Source organism: Trachemys scripta, chromosome 3, assembly GCF_013100865.1.
Source record: "Trachemys scripta elegans isolate TJP31775 chromosome 3, CAS_Tse_1.0, whole genome shotgun sequence".
Classification (NCBI taxonomy): Eukaryota; Metazoa; Chordata; order Testudines; family Emydidae; genus Trachemys; species Trachemys scripta.
Genome location: NC_048300.1, coordinates 44630785 through 44645099, shown reverse-complemented (window position 1 = coordinate 44645099; position 14315 = coordinate 44630785). Strand labels below are relative to the sequence as shown.

General features: G+C 40.3%; 1 protein-coding gene across 1 annotated transcript in view; it reads left to right on the top strand.

Moving 5' to 3' along the window:
• USH2A (usherin) overlaps positions 1-14315 on the top strand; it is a 548586-nt gene that overhangs the window by 371509 nt on the left and 162762 nt on the right. The window contains exons 40-41 of the mRNA XM_034764482.1: positions 1840-2468; positions 13893-14227. Coding sequence (XP_034620373.1) covers positions 1840-2468; positions 13893-14227 — 964 coding nt within the window. The remainder of the gene's footprint in view (positions 1-1839; positions 2469-13892; positions 14228-14315) is intronic.

The following is a 14315-nucleotide window of genomic DNA, read 5'->3' as shown; positions in this document are numbered from 1 at the left end:
TACACTGATGTAAATCTGGAGTGCTCCATTCAAGTGTGACTAAACAGAATTTAGCCTGTGATCTGTAATACGTTAAATAGAAATTATTTTGTGACACAACATGTAGTGAAAGGAATACACTTTCCCCTGTTTTATGAATCTGAAAATGAGACAAATGTTTCTGGCCCAGTTCTGCTTTCTTACACCAATTTTATGCCAGTTTAATTCCATTGACTTTAGTCGAGTCACCTTGATTTACATCTATGTATGTGAGAGCAGAATCAGGTCCTCTGGCTGCTTTGACTACTCTCCAAACATAAAGAAAGGACTATGCTTTGTGCCAGAATTATTTTGTTTTCTAGGGTTCCTATTCGCATATGTTTGCATTTATAAATTAACAAGAATGATGTCATTTTAATGCCTGTACATAGCAAAAACATTTTTTCCCCATAAAGAGATTTTTCCTAATGATTGGGATTGCATTTGCACTTCACTGGGAAGTAAATGGTTGTATTACAGACTATTGTATATGGAATTCTGTATATGCTAATACAGTAAAGCATGTAACAATCATAGTCACTGCTGAATTTTAAACCCTTTGATATTTGAAACTTACAAAAAACAACCCCACAAAAAGCAAAGCTATTTTAAACAATTATGAAATCCAAGTATATCTTTTTATAAGATTTTTCAATAAAATCTAATGTTCACAGAAAAATCTCATAAATGTCAAAATTGCTGTGGGCAGAATAGAGGGATATAGTATTATCCTGATCTGCTGTAGCAATTTATAGTTTTCAGGATGTGGTTTATAAGAATGCTAAATGTTCTGGAATTACAGCTGTTACTGATCAGTGATTGAGCCAGATTTGTGTTATTGCACCATGTTCTTGCTTGTACCTAGAGAGCAGTAAAGCCTCAATATAATAAAAAGCACCTGCATTTTAAATGAAATTTCAATTGAAAAACTTAACAGCCCTTCAAATTGCAGAATTTAACGCAGCCCAGTAAAGCTTAAATAACACTTTGCCTCCACAGGCTGAGGGTTTTGCATTCAAGGTGACTTGATTGTGTCGCATGGTGAAATTATTTACAATTAAGGAATTTCTCTGGAGGGCTGCAGAGTATTTGCTGTTCCACAACACCTATGCAGGCATATGGTCGGTCTTTTTCAGTATTCATGGAGGCTCCTGAACCTTTATGATAATTGAATCAGTTAGAGTGCTGAGTGGAGCAAGCATAAAACCTGTTAACCTAAAGGTCAGATCTGTGCATTGTTTATTTATCAGTAGGTGAAAGAGCTAAATCGGCAGCTTCTGTCACAGTCACAGTAAAAAATCACCTATAATATTAACAGGGAGTAGATAAATTGCAAAAAATGGATTAGAATTATAAACAGAATGAACTAAAATATTGAATATATAATGAGAGTTGCAGAAGAGGTTTACTGAGCTGTAAAATGTGCAGCTTTGTTATGACGGTTATAGGTTGTAATTAGTAGCTGGTGCTCTAGAAAAATATCAGCAAAAGCTAGAACTATGGGTCTAAACTGTTACATGGTCTTACATTTTCTCTCCAGGATAACAGTATTCAATGTAATCTCATTGAGAGATCGGTTTTGTTGTTTTTAATAAGCAACCTGTCATTGAAATGGGATCCATATACATTTAGCAGAGTCCTTTAAATAGTGGGGCCTACATTCTTAAGGGGAATAGAATAGTCAATTAATCTGAACCTCTTTTGTCCTTTGAGCCTTGTAGTTTCCTTTAAGTAGTTAATAATTGCTAGGTTGGCCTTTCATAAAAAAAAAAGCCCCAAAATTGTGTTTATCCCCCGCTTTTTTTTTTTTTTTTATTACAGAGCCTGGTCCTATAGACCCACCACTACTTTTGAATTTGAAATCTAGGGAAACAGTCATCATTTGGCAGCATCCATCAAAGCCAAATGGCAACATCATTCGTTACAACATTTACCAAAATGGCCAACTGCATGAGACAGTGCCAGGAACCCAGTCTAATTGCACCATACATCATTTGCGTCCTTATACTGCCTATCAGTTTCAAGTAGAAGGCTGCACCTCTAAAGGATGCTCCCTTTCACCCAAGGCCGCAGCTATACAGACTCTCCCAGATGCACCTGAAGATATCCCTGCTCCAGAGCTGTATTCAGACACGCCAACATCTGTGCTTATATCATGGCAACCCCCGGTTCACCCAAATGGTTTGGTGGAAAACTTTACAATAGAAAGGAGGGCTAAAGGAACAGAACAAGTGTCCACTGTCATGACTCTACCTCATAATCATGCCATGAGCTATGTTGACCAGAGTGCTGCTCTTAGCCCGTGGAAGAAGTTTGAGTACAGAATACTGGTGAGCACCCTTAATGGAGGCACTAACAGCAGCGCTTGGTCAGAAGTTACCACCAGACCATCAAGACCTGCTGGTGTTCAGCCACCTGATGTGGAGGTGTTGGGACCAGATTTGGTTAAGGTAGGTTTAATTTGTTTTGTCTCACAATTTTTACATGTTTTCCCTGTAAGAATGTGTATTTGACAGAGACAACTACTGGCTGAACTAACTAATTTTATTGCTGTGGGGGTAGATAAATATTAGCATCTGGCCTTTGGGTTAAAACTGTCTTTGATTTGGCTTCAGTTTTCTTCGAAGTCTGCATCCCCATATTATGTTAACACTTTCATTTTTCTCATACACCTGAAATATTTGGAATATCACAATGGGATATTTAGTTTTCATCCCCTAGTCAGACTAAAATAGACCAGAAAATGAATTACAAAAAACCCACAAAACTCTGAAGACTTCATTAAAATACTAATAAAGTTACAAGTTATAAATATTTAAACTTTTTTAACAAATTATCAAAGGTCCTTTTTCTAAGGCTAAGGAAGTAAAAATAACAGCATGAGTCCTCTGACTTAGGAAAGAGTAGCCTTACAGGACTAGCTAGGAAGTTTTCAATTATTCACATTGTTCAGTTGGGAATGAGCTCTAGAGGACAGGATAACTACCATTGTTTTGGCTTGCATACAAACTTCATTCAAGGGAAATTAGTGTAACCAAACAAGAGGGATTTTTGTAGCTTAGAAGCCTCTTTGTGTAAATACACACATGCTTCCATGGATTCAGTCTTGTACTAATGCCAAAAGTATTGGTACAGTAGCTTGCTCACTAGAGCACAAAACAAAGGACATTTGCATAAGACTGAAGTTCATCTGTTAGAATTATTATTTTTGTTTAAAATGTATTTTGTTTCAAAAGGTAAATATAAAGTGGAGTTACCCAGGCAGCATAAATAGTTTGAGGATATGAATTTAAGTGCTAATTTTTTCATTCTTCATCCACAATATGAAACTTTGATATAAGTTACCCTCTTTTAAACAATGAAACTTGAGCTCTCTAAATTTTATTTGAATGTCTACAGCATTACATGTTACCATCCACATTAATATCAAGAATACAGTGGTTATCATCAAACCATCCTTTCATGGATTTGCCAGGAACAGGAACAATAACATGGAGTAAAATCTACAGTACAGACAATGGCCCTAGTTCGGCAAATTATTTAAGCACTTGCCTAATGAGCAGTCACGTTGACTTTAGTCTTTATAACAGTAAAAGAAGTCACTGCTTGCCTTCGATGCTGTATCCAAGGTCATAAAGTTTTACTCCTTTTACATATGGAATTTCTTTTCCATTAGGTGTTAACATGCTCAATCCTAATTTAAAAAAAACTTATCAAATTATTCTTGATCCTGTACTTGATTTTTCCTTGGGATCTAGGATACACATTCATTACTAATTGGATCTTCCTCTGTTTCAAATCCAAAATATCAGGGATTCACCATTCCTAAAAAACAGTTGGCTCAATTCTCTTTTGAGACCAAGTTTGATAGCACAATCCTGCATTTCATTCTGTAATAATTCAGTTTCAATCTAAGAATACTTTATCAGATTTTGCAGTCTGATTAGACAGTTCAGTTGGGTATTTTTACCTTCTTGTTTCCCTAGTCTCTCATTAGCTTTCTCAGCCTTTTAAGGTCTATGTTGTACAGCCTTCTGTATGAGCTGGACATATTTTGTGCCAATTGCTGCTATAGCAGTCCCAGGCTTTCTTTTTCTGTACTAGTACTGTGGTGAATTCCTCTGAACCTGGTGGTCTTTTGTATTAAATTCTGCTGAATTTAGGCAAGTGGAATAGTTAAGATAAAACAACAAAAGTTTTCCACATACAACAGGACAGAGAAATTCAAAATCTGCTAATTCATACTGGGTGTATTTCTTAGCTGAAACATTACCTTACTTCTGTTCTCTAAAGAGTACAGTCAAAACTTTTAAGGACAGAAAGGGTTTATCACAGTATCGCCAAAAGAAATGAAGCAAAATTGTATAATTAGATACTTGAAAAGCATACTGCAGTAAATAATTCGAGAGAGATTGGACACAGCTAATGTTGCTTATGCAAAGAACAGTAGATTCATTACTAGCCAGCTATCTAATTTAAGGCCAAATCCTGCACCAACTGAAATAAAAGACTACATTTAATAGCTACTCATTTCTGCTATTATTTAGCATTTTAACACATATCTGTAATTGGTTAGAGGTGGACTGAATCTATACAGTTTATAAGCCTACAGTTGTCAAAGTCAGACATCCAAAGTTACCATGGGACTGCTGTCTAAGATACCCAAGGACTTCTTGCTCTTTGCTCCCCTTTAGAGAAGCAAATTGCCTGAATGTGGGTGGGGAGGAGGAGGCAGAGATGTAGTTCTGCCCTTTCCCACCCCCAGTGGGGCCAGCACACCAGAAGCTCTGCCTGTTAAATTCTATAGAACTTTCATGTAAGAGTGGTGAGGTTCTGAGGCCACTCCATGGCCATTACTGTAGCACTGAGGCCACATCATTTCCGTATGGAGGGGGAAGAAGGAGAAAAAACAAAGGAGTAGTTGATCTTCCACCTGCACTTTGGCATGAAGTTGACCTCTGCACCCCTTACATATCCTCACACCATTTTCACTGCCAGGTGCACAGGCATGGAGGTTGCTTCAGGACTTGTCCCTCAATAATTGAAATTTGTTCTGAAAAGAGGTAGGATGAATCTGGCTCAGATGACTTTATATTGGTAATGTTTAAATTCCTGTTAGTCACAGTGAGGTGGCTCTGTAAACTGAGTCACAAAACCTTCATGAATACAGCACCTGCTTAGTGCTCAAAACATGCTTGTGCTGCACAAGACTCTTGTCATATTAAATATCTACAGTGGCAATTCTTTCGTGAAGAGTGGAAAATATGCAATCTCTTCAGGAGTGAACCAGTGTGAGACTTTAATTACCTCTTGCCCTAGAGAGAGCTGTCCTTCCAGGATAGAGCTGAAGGGATTGTGGAAGGGCACTGTGGGAAAGGTTATATTGAGAGGCTCTTTCACCAAGCCAGGGATGTGAATCAATAGAGGCTTTCAGTTGTCAGTGCAACCAATCCCTAAACCATGAGCGCAAATATTTACTTAAACTGGAAAAAGAGAGAATTTATTATGAAGAGAAACATATTTCCATTCCTTTATTTAGTCATAAAATCAATATAAATGATTTTGTGATGTGAAGAATTCAAAGCGCTGTGGCAAGAGTACTCACTGGAGTATACAGCTTATTTTCTTAGACATAAGCCCTCACTCTACAAGGAGAAAAAATGTCAGCACAGCATCCACTGTCTCGGTATAAACGCTTCTGATGCTGTATGTAGGGTGACCAGATGTCCTGATTTTATAGGGACAGTCCTGATTTTTTGGGTCTTTTTCTTATATGGGCTCCTATTACCCCCTACTTCCTGTCCCGAATTTTCACAGTTGCTGTCTGGTCACCCTAGCTGTATGTGGTCCTTTTTATAGTAATTTTAATCAGAATGGCCTGGTGTCTCCCAATACCTTTCAGCTTGCTTTCGGTTCTGCAGAAAAAAGTGTAACATTGCTGATAATTTTTAAACCACTCATTTCTGTGACACCTGCATGATATTCTTTAATATTTGCTGAATTGATAATGTTCATGGCAGCAGAGTATACTGAGCAATAAACTGCTTTTGTGGCTGATTAAATGCCAAAGTGACGTGGAGATATGCAGCAACTGCAAAAGTCGTTTATTTAGTGTATTCCAATGCCGTGAACATTATTCCTGTTACACAAGATTTGCTATACCCTGATTTACAGAAGTAGAAAAGAAATTGGTTATTTTCTTGTGACGGTTGCAAGTGCTGCATGCCTCATTCTCACACTTCACGCTGGTATGACATTGCAGAGTATATTTAGGTTGATCAATTTGAGAAAAGGCTAGTTTACATAGTGAATAATTGTTTAAGTGAGTACTCAGTGTAGATAAAGAATTAAGAGACTGGACACATTGAACTAGATTCACCATTTTTGTTAAATGATGCTTTCTTACACTAGACTTCACCCATCTAACTTGCAGTAGGCAGGTGCTGTTTCTACTACTGCCCTAACTTGGGGTTTACAACTAGGGAGGACAGTTTTAATCCCCACCAGAAGATCCACAGGAGACCTGCAAGTAGAGGCCTCTGTGGCAATGTACTGGATAAGTAGATGCCTGGGTATCCTGAACGTACTCCCTCCTGTACCAATGCCACCTGCAGGTCTGCTCACAGAGAAGTTGCAACCATTTTCCACCGCTGTAGCCGCCATCTTGGAGAGCTTTCTGGCTCAATCTAAAAGGTGGCCTGGACCCTCTACTTTGCCTGGTCCGTTATGTCAAAGGGAAGGAATAATGCTACATTTTTCTGGGCTGAGATAGGGTGAAATTCTTGTCTTACAGCATAGTTGACAATATGGCCTTGAAATATTTTTGTCATCAGGATGGCCCTTCAAGATAAAATCCACAACATATATACACACCAGGGGTTGGCAACCTCTGGCACGTGGCTCACCAGGGTAAGCACCCTGGTGGGCCAGGACAGTTTGTTTACCTGCCGCGTCGGTAGAGGTTGCCGACCCCTGATATATACATTTCCTTACATTCAGATTAGATGTCAGATGCCAAATGCAGAATGAGGAGAACAATAAACTATTCTGATGTCATCTATCATCTTTTTTTCTATATTCTGTGTATAGTAACTGCTAAAAATACATTTCCTCCTTTGGTAGTGATGGCCCTTTAGCATCTGACAGTGGTTCATTTTGCCCCCCTCTCCCTTGCAGAGCTTACCCCAAGTATTTCCCTGTAGCTGCTCTGAAGGAAGGAGGGATGTAATCTGTTTTAATTCATTTTATAGTCCTTGTTCATTATTTTCCTCAGAGTTCTGTCTCCTCTCTCTCAGCCCCACTGCCACCCTTTTCTGCACACTAGAAGGAGCTGCAACTAAGAAGGCTGATGCCCTCCAGTTGAGACTGAATAGTTAGCGCACTGGGCCTGCCATCGAGGAAGCAATCTCCATCTTTCCCTTGCAGCAGGATGACCCTTCTTTACTACATAGTGTGACACATGTTTTAAATGCTCGCTTTCTCAAGGCTGACTACTAAGTTGCAGGCATACAATTAAACAAAAAGAGAAACAATCATCCTAATTGTTACCCCAACTCCACTCTTCACTTGGACATGAGAAGCAGGAAATTTAGTGATCAGGACTCTTAACCTACAAACAGGCTATTAGTAAAAGCCCTGGAAACGAGGATCTCAATTAAATCAAATGATTGCTATTCAGAAGTACAGTTAGACCAATTATAGAGTTGGTCCATTTACAACTGGCCAAGATAAGTGAAAGAAAAGATATTTTCCATATCCACATATCATGGAGTTACAATTGCATTGTGGGGCATTACGTGCCCGATCAGCCTGGTGCCTGGCTCTGAGACCCCCACCGTCCCTCCCTTGCTGGGGCCATTGCTGTAAAGGGCTAAGAGAGGTCCATTGAAAGGATTACAGGAAGAAAGCTGGCTGCTGTGGCTGGCCATGGAGCAGTGGAAGAGACCTAAGGGGAGAGTCTTCTGGGTCCCTGCAGCCTGCTTTGGGATAACTTTGTTAGTGCTACTTTGTGAGTTTTGTGTTTTGAAGAATAAAAGGGTCTGAAGAAAAGGTGTGAACACTTTGGGGCATGGCGTTCGTCCTTGCTAGGCAGGGGAGACAGGCCAGCAACGTACACTCCAGATTCTCACAGGGCTAAGATCAGAATAATACAATTATCTGAAAATATTAAAGTTACATAGCACCAATATCTGCCACTGCAGTGATTCTCCAGTGTTTTACTTCTCAGATCACTTTGTGCTAGATAAAACCTCTCATGGCCCCACCCCCCATCCCTCTTAAGACCCGGTCTACCACTGCAAACGGCTGCAAAGGTCTCTACGGAGCACCACTGGGCTAAGGAGAGCACTAATCACCTGGTATCTACCCTTGTGTATTACTGGGTTAAAAGGAGATGCAACCAGAAGACCTACAGACTTCATCTTGGGGGGGGGAAGAGGAACCTATAGCTCTTTTCCAGTTTTACACAGGTGTGCCCTGTGCTTTGGGGAAACTGTTAAAGAGCAATCAATCCTTGTGTGAAGATTGCCTTGTAATGTTGCTAAGGTCAGTGAGACCTTGGTTTATTTGCCATATAAGTGCTGCTTGAGCAAGTTGAGCTACTGCAACACCCCTAGGAGCAGCCTTAACCTGCACACCTGAGATTTTCCTGCATGTCAGGGTTGTGATTTCCTGCACAGCTTGCTGATTTGTGCCAGGCCAGGCAGTGGAGTGACTTGGAAAAACTAATCAGAACCTCATCAGCATATCCCCGTGCATTGAACAATATCAATGAAGAAGTTTCAGGTTCTGCAATAGTTACATAGGCTCATACAGAAATGTTATTTCCATTTACCCAGTATTCAGTGCAAGTGCTTCTCAAACCATTTCTACTAGCAACTGATGGTCCTACTAGCAACTAGCAACTGATCCTGCTGCCCTCTTGTATTTGTAACTCTGACGTGGATGGAAATTGCGCATGCATGAGAATTGCAGGAATTACATAAAAATGTGACAATTAAATAGTTGGGTTTTTTTTTTAAAAAAAAAAGTACGGCTCTGTCTCTATACATATAGAAATATAATGGATTTTATTGGAGTAGGTTTATGGACTGGCTGATTAACCCCTCTGAACTAAATACATCTTTCCATCACAGCAATCCATTTCTCTTCTTTAATCATATTATTGGAAGTGGAATAGTAGAGCTGGATCATTGAACCCGAGCAATAGAGTAATTTCAAACAAATAAGAACTTCAGAGTGTTGTTCTGTCTTTGCAACTCTTGCTAATTACCAGAGAGATATGCAGGTTACTGAATGTCCTGTATTCTCACTCTTGGCCTCTATCAGGAATCAGGATCTATTCCAACTTCTGACACAATCCCAGTTTAGTTTTCTTTTAAAACAGGCAATAATCTACAGTGAAGTAGACTTCCTGGCCATATTTGTTTTGGGGAGGTAACATAATCCAGTGGCTAGAACACAAGAGCAGAAGCTGGGTTCTATTTGCCTATGTCTTACTATGTGATATTGGGTAAAACACTCAATCTCTTTTTGATTTGGTTGATTCATCTATAAAATAAGGATAATAACTTAACCTTTCTAATTTACTTTGGGGCTTACAGTGTAAAGCTCTCAATAGTGTATCCGTTATGGCCATGCTCATCAATGAGAGTGAGACTAGGGTAAAGCAAAAAATGTGGTTGAGTACTTATTTTGAAACTTTTTTCAGAATTAAATTGAAATGTTCGGACTGCTGTCAAAAAGAAAAGCTTTCTGAAGTTATGATTAATGGGGAGAAAGTGGCTAATTTCGGTTGCTTTAAATTTTGTGGTGGAGAAAATATGGTGCTTTGATCTTTAAATGACAGCTTCCAGTGTCATTACATTGAATCAGTTAATCTCTCCCAATAGTTAACTTGTTCTGGCTTCCTCATCTGCGCCCTCTTTCATGGTCTCAATGTTGAGCTTCAGATCAATGAACAAACTGCTACTGTTTCCAACAGAGACTGTCTCGTGAGCCCTTCTGGTTTCATGCACTGCCAAGTTCTGACCTCAAATCTGGCAGATTCAGGATAAAGAGGAGAGAAGGTCCAGTTGTGTCGCAATGAATTTAAACCAGGCTGGCTCTGCCATCTTTATTTACGTTGCATAGGCCAATCAGTCACTTGACCTTGTCCTTGACTTGTCATTGAAGTGTATAGGCTACCACTTTTTATGACAGAAAAGTTTGCCTGAAGTGGCATTGGATTGTATATCCTGCTCCATCCTTCTTTCCAGGTGACATCTGAAGTTCAAGGCAGGTCAGCTCCCCGATACATCTGAGCATCATCTCAAGTTTAAATCACCCCTTGCTATTCCATCTTGATTTTAGATAGACCAACAACCCTAGCAATAAATAAAACACTGAGTCCACAAAGTTCAGAGGGAACCATGCCAAGTGAGACCTGGACTCTACTTTTGTTTTTCATGCTGCTGAGTACTAACATCATTGTGCCTGGTTTTCAATGTTTCATTCTCTATGCAATTTGCATTACAAGATAAAATACCTACTGTAATTTAGGCAGGGACACAATCTCATTCATGTATTGTACAGCCCCCAGCACAGCGTCAGTGCACAACACATAATACAGAATAATATCAGAGTCCTTTCAAGTATCAATATATAGCACACTGTCAGTGTGAGGTTCAGATGCTGAAGAGTCAGAGGAGCAGCAGTGGTACTGCATGTGCTGATAACTTCCCATCCCCCCTAGATGGTGTTACATAGCGCTGTGCGTTTTATTTAATGAATTTTATTGTATGCTGCTAAAGAACTTAAGGATCCAAAGTTCAGCAGTGACACACTAGCAGGAGCCTCGCCTGCCCCAGAGCCAGTCTCCTGGTAACCCACTGAGCACAGCTGGCCCTGATCGAAGCTATTGGATTGATGGCGCCATCTGATTGGCTGAAGGAGTTAGCAGGCTGATACTCAGGCTCAATAGCAGCAACAGTCCAGTGGCTGCTCAGTGCCTGCAGCTGCTCTTGGTCCTGTCCACAGCTCCCACCCCAGCCTGTTTCTGCTCCTGCCCCCAGCTCCTTCCCGACTTCTGACTCCCCAGCTCAGACCCTCAGCTCCATCTTGTGACTGCAACTGCAGTGAGCCCTTCAGCTTAGGCTTTGGTTTCTGACTCCCAACTCTGATCCTCTACTAGGCCTTCTGACTGCAACTCCAGGTAACCCTTCAGTTTAGCTTCGGTCTCTGTCTCCCAGCTACAACCTTTGACTTTGCTCCAGGACCCGCCTCATCTGGATTCAGCTTTAACTGGTAGGCCAGACTGCCCAGGACTTGGTCACTGACTCATAAATCACCTCAGGAAATAAGCAAAATCGATACAAGTTGAACATTTTGAGGCAACTTTGAGGGTAATCCTCAAAGTGCCCCCAAACATATCGCATACAGTACTTCTGTTAGAAGTCCTCTTCCGTTAAACAGCCCAGACTAGTCAGTCCTTTGAGAGCTCACTTAAGACAGTTAAGGTTTAACTGTGCTAATGATTCAAAATAAAACACTTGAACTAAGGTCTTACTCAGTCCTTATTTAGGCAGAACTCAAAGTGAAATCCAAACTTCAGGACTGGGCCCTATATTAGTTACAAAATATAAGTATGGCCGTGGAAACATGATTTTCCAAAGTGGGTCAGACCAGTGGGCCACTGAGTCTAGTATGCTGCCTCCTTCCATGACAAATATGAGTCTCCCATGGAAAGTGGCCCCCCCCCTCACACATTCACAATGCATCGGGTCAGCTGTGCTGTATTGTTCATGCACAATGAGGTGGGAATGTTCCTTCCTGGATCTCGGAAATTACAACACAAAATACGCTAGCCTGGCTGTTTTCTATCTACATTTTAAAATGAAACCTGCAAGCTTTATATTACCCATTCTCCTATACTTTTTAAACACAGGGAGAAAGTACATCAGCTCCTCCAAAAAGAGATTTTGCTCTTTTGCATAAAGGAGGGTGATAGTAATATATCTTTCTAGTAGATGAACTAGGAAAGATGCAAAATCTTCTTCTACCTTCTGCTACCTGCTAGCATTGTTTTCCTTGTGATGTTGTCTTCATTTCCTTAATCATATGTAAGGAATGACAGAAATCTGAATAGCACACTTGAAACCTAGCCAGAGTAAAACCTTTTCTTTGTTGACATGGGTAAGCTTGTTTGTGTTCTCATAAATCAAGACTGCCCTGTTTATAATTCTGTGTTTAATAATATTCCAGAATTTGTTATCAAAGATCTTCAGCTGTCTTCAAAATTCTGCTGCCAAGATCCTTGCTAGTATCAAGGCTCAAGCATTCCTCCTGTTCTTAAGATCTAACATTAGTTACTCCCTGGTGGTATTCCAGATCCTTTCAAAAACCAGCTATGAATCCAGCTCCTTTGTACTCGGGGCATGTGTTAGTATGTGGAGTCACCATTTTAGAGGGACTCAGTTTTGAGACTGGAAAGAATTAGGGAGCAGGTTGCTCAATTGATCAGCACCTCCACTAAAATATTTTCGTGTGATTGTATTATAAAACAATATTATTTTGTTTGTTTATTTTGTAACACACACAGCTTGAGCTGGCTGTTCTCCATTGATATTTTCTAAGGCTCAGGACTTAGCTTTGCCAAGTATGGGTGAAGGAAAGGCAATGGAGGCACTAAGTCACTTTTCTGCCTCCCCCTATTCCGGAGCTGCACTGGGTTGAATTGGCTTCTGGCACAAGCTTAGAACAGTCACAGAGCTAGTCTAGTTTACACCTTGAGGGTCCCGGTGTAGAAGGAGATGATAGTGCTGAGCCAGCCAGGCCAACTTCACACCACTGGGAGAATCCTAACAGGGGAATCTACAGTTTTCTCTTGAGGGCAGCTTTAAGTCCACTTTGTACTGTTGCAGTGGCACAAAGAGGATTTAATCTGGACCTAGGGCCCACTGTATGTATTATCCCTATCTGGTTGACACGTCTGTGAACTCACAGCACGATCTAGCTCCCATTGGAGTCAGCTACTCAACGGGAGTTGGATCAGACCTGCAGACTGGATACGGAAAAGCCTATATCAAGGTACTAATTAATCAGGCAAACATAAAAATTATTCACACTGAAAGTTGAGTAAGACTGCAAAAAAAATAGGGTTTTGTTTAAATTTGTTGTCTTGGAAAGACCGATTTATACGTAAAGCGATAGATATAAGATGCAAAGCAACATATACATATAGTAACAATACATATTATTGTAACTTATTACTGAAAAATAAAAACATATTAATGGTATGGATGGATGTTTTCTTAGCATGCCCTGGTAGGCAAAACGATGAGCTTTTACTGATAACATATAATAGCAGAATATGGTACACATATATACCACCCAGTACATTACAATACAAGAGTGAGAGGGAGTGAGTGTGTGTGTGTGTGTGTGTGTATATATATACAGTAATTAAGACCGCATTACAGTAGTATCTGAGCATCTTGCAGTCTTCCCTATATTTATTCACACCAATGCTATGAGGTAGGGAAGTATTATCCCATTTGACAGATGGGAGCTGATTTAAGCTACAGAATGATTAAAGAGTAGATTTTTAAAAGCAAAAATGGCATATAAACACTTACTGTTCCTTTGAAATTTAATGGACAGTAGGTGCCTATCTGCAGTTCATGCCTTTGAAAATCTACCCCAAGTGACTGGCCTACAGTCACATGTGAAGTCTGCAGCCAAACTGGGAACTGAACCCAAGTCTCTTGAGTCCCAGATTTTTCTCTCTAAAGGAAAAAAGAACATCTTATTGTCACCGTTGTACCCATTTTGATTATGTTATTTCTGTGTTGCCATTGCCAGTAGGTCAAATTCTAAGAACGCCTTTATTTTCTCAGGTCTCTTGGAAACCTCCTCTCATACCGAATGGAGAAATGCTTAGCTATGAGATCCGCATGCCTGATCCTCGAATTACCATCACCAGCAACATTTCATCAATGCAAAACCATGTGGTGACGAACCTGATCCCTTTCACAAATTACTCAGTCATTATACTAGCTTGTTCTGGAGGCAACGGCTTCCTGGGAGGCTGCACAGAGAGTTTACCTACACATGTGACTACCCAGCCAACAGTTCCTCAGGGCATTAACCCCTTGTCTGTGACTCCAATAAGTGAATCATTTATTGCTATTTCCTGGCAACTGCCCTCTAGGCCCAATGGACCACACTTGAGGTAAGGTATAGCAATATGTAACTTAAGGGTGGGTGACACCGGGTGAAACATCGCAGGACTTCTGGAAATGTGCACACCCAGGAAATGA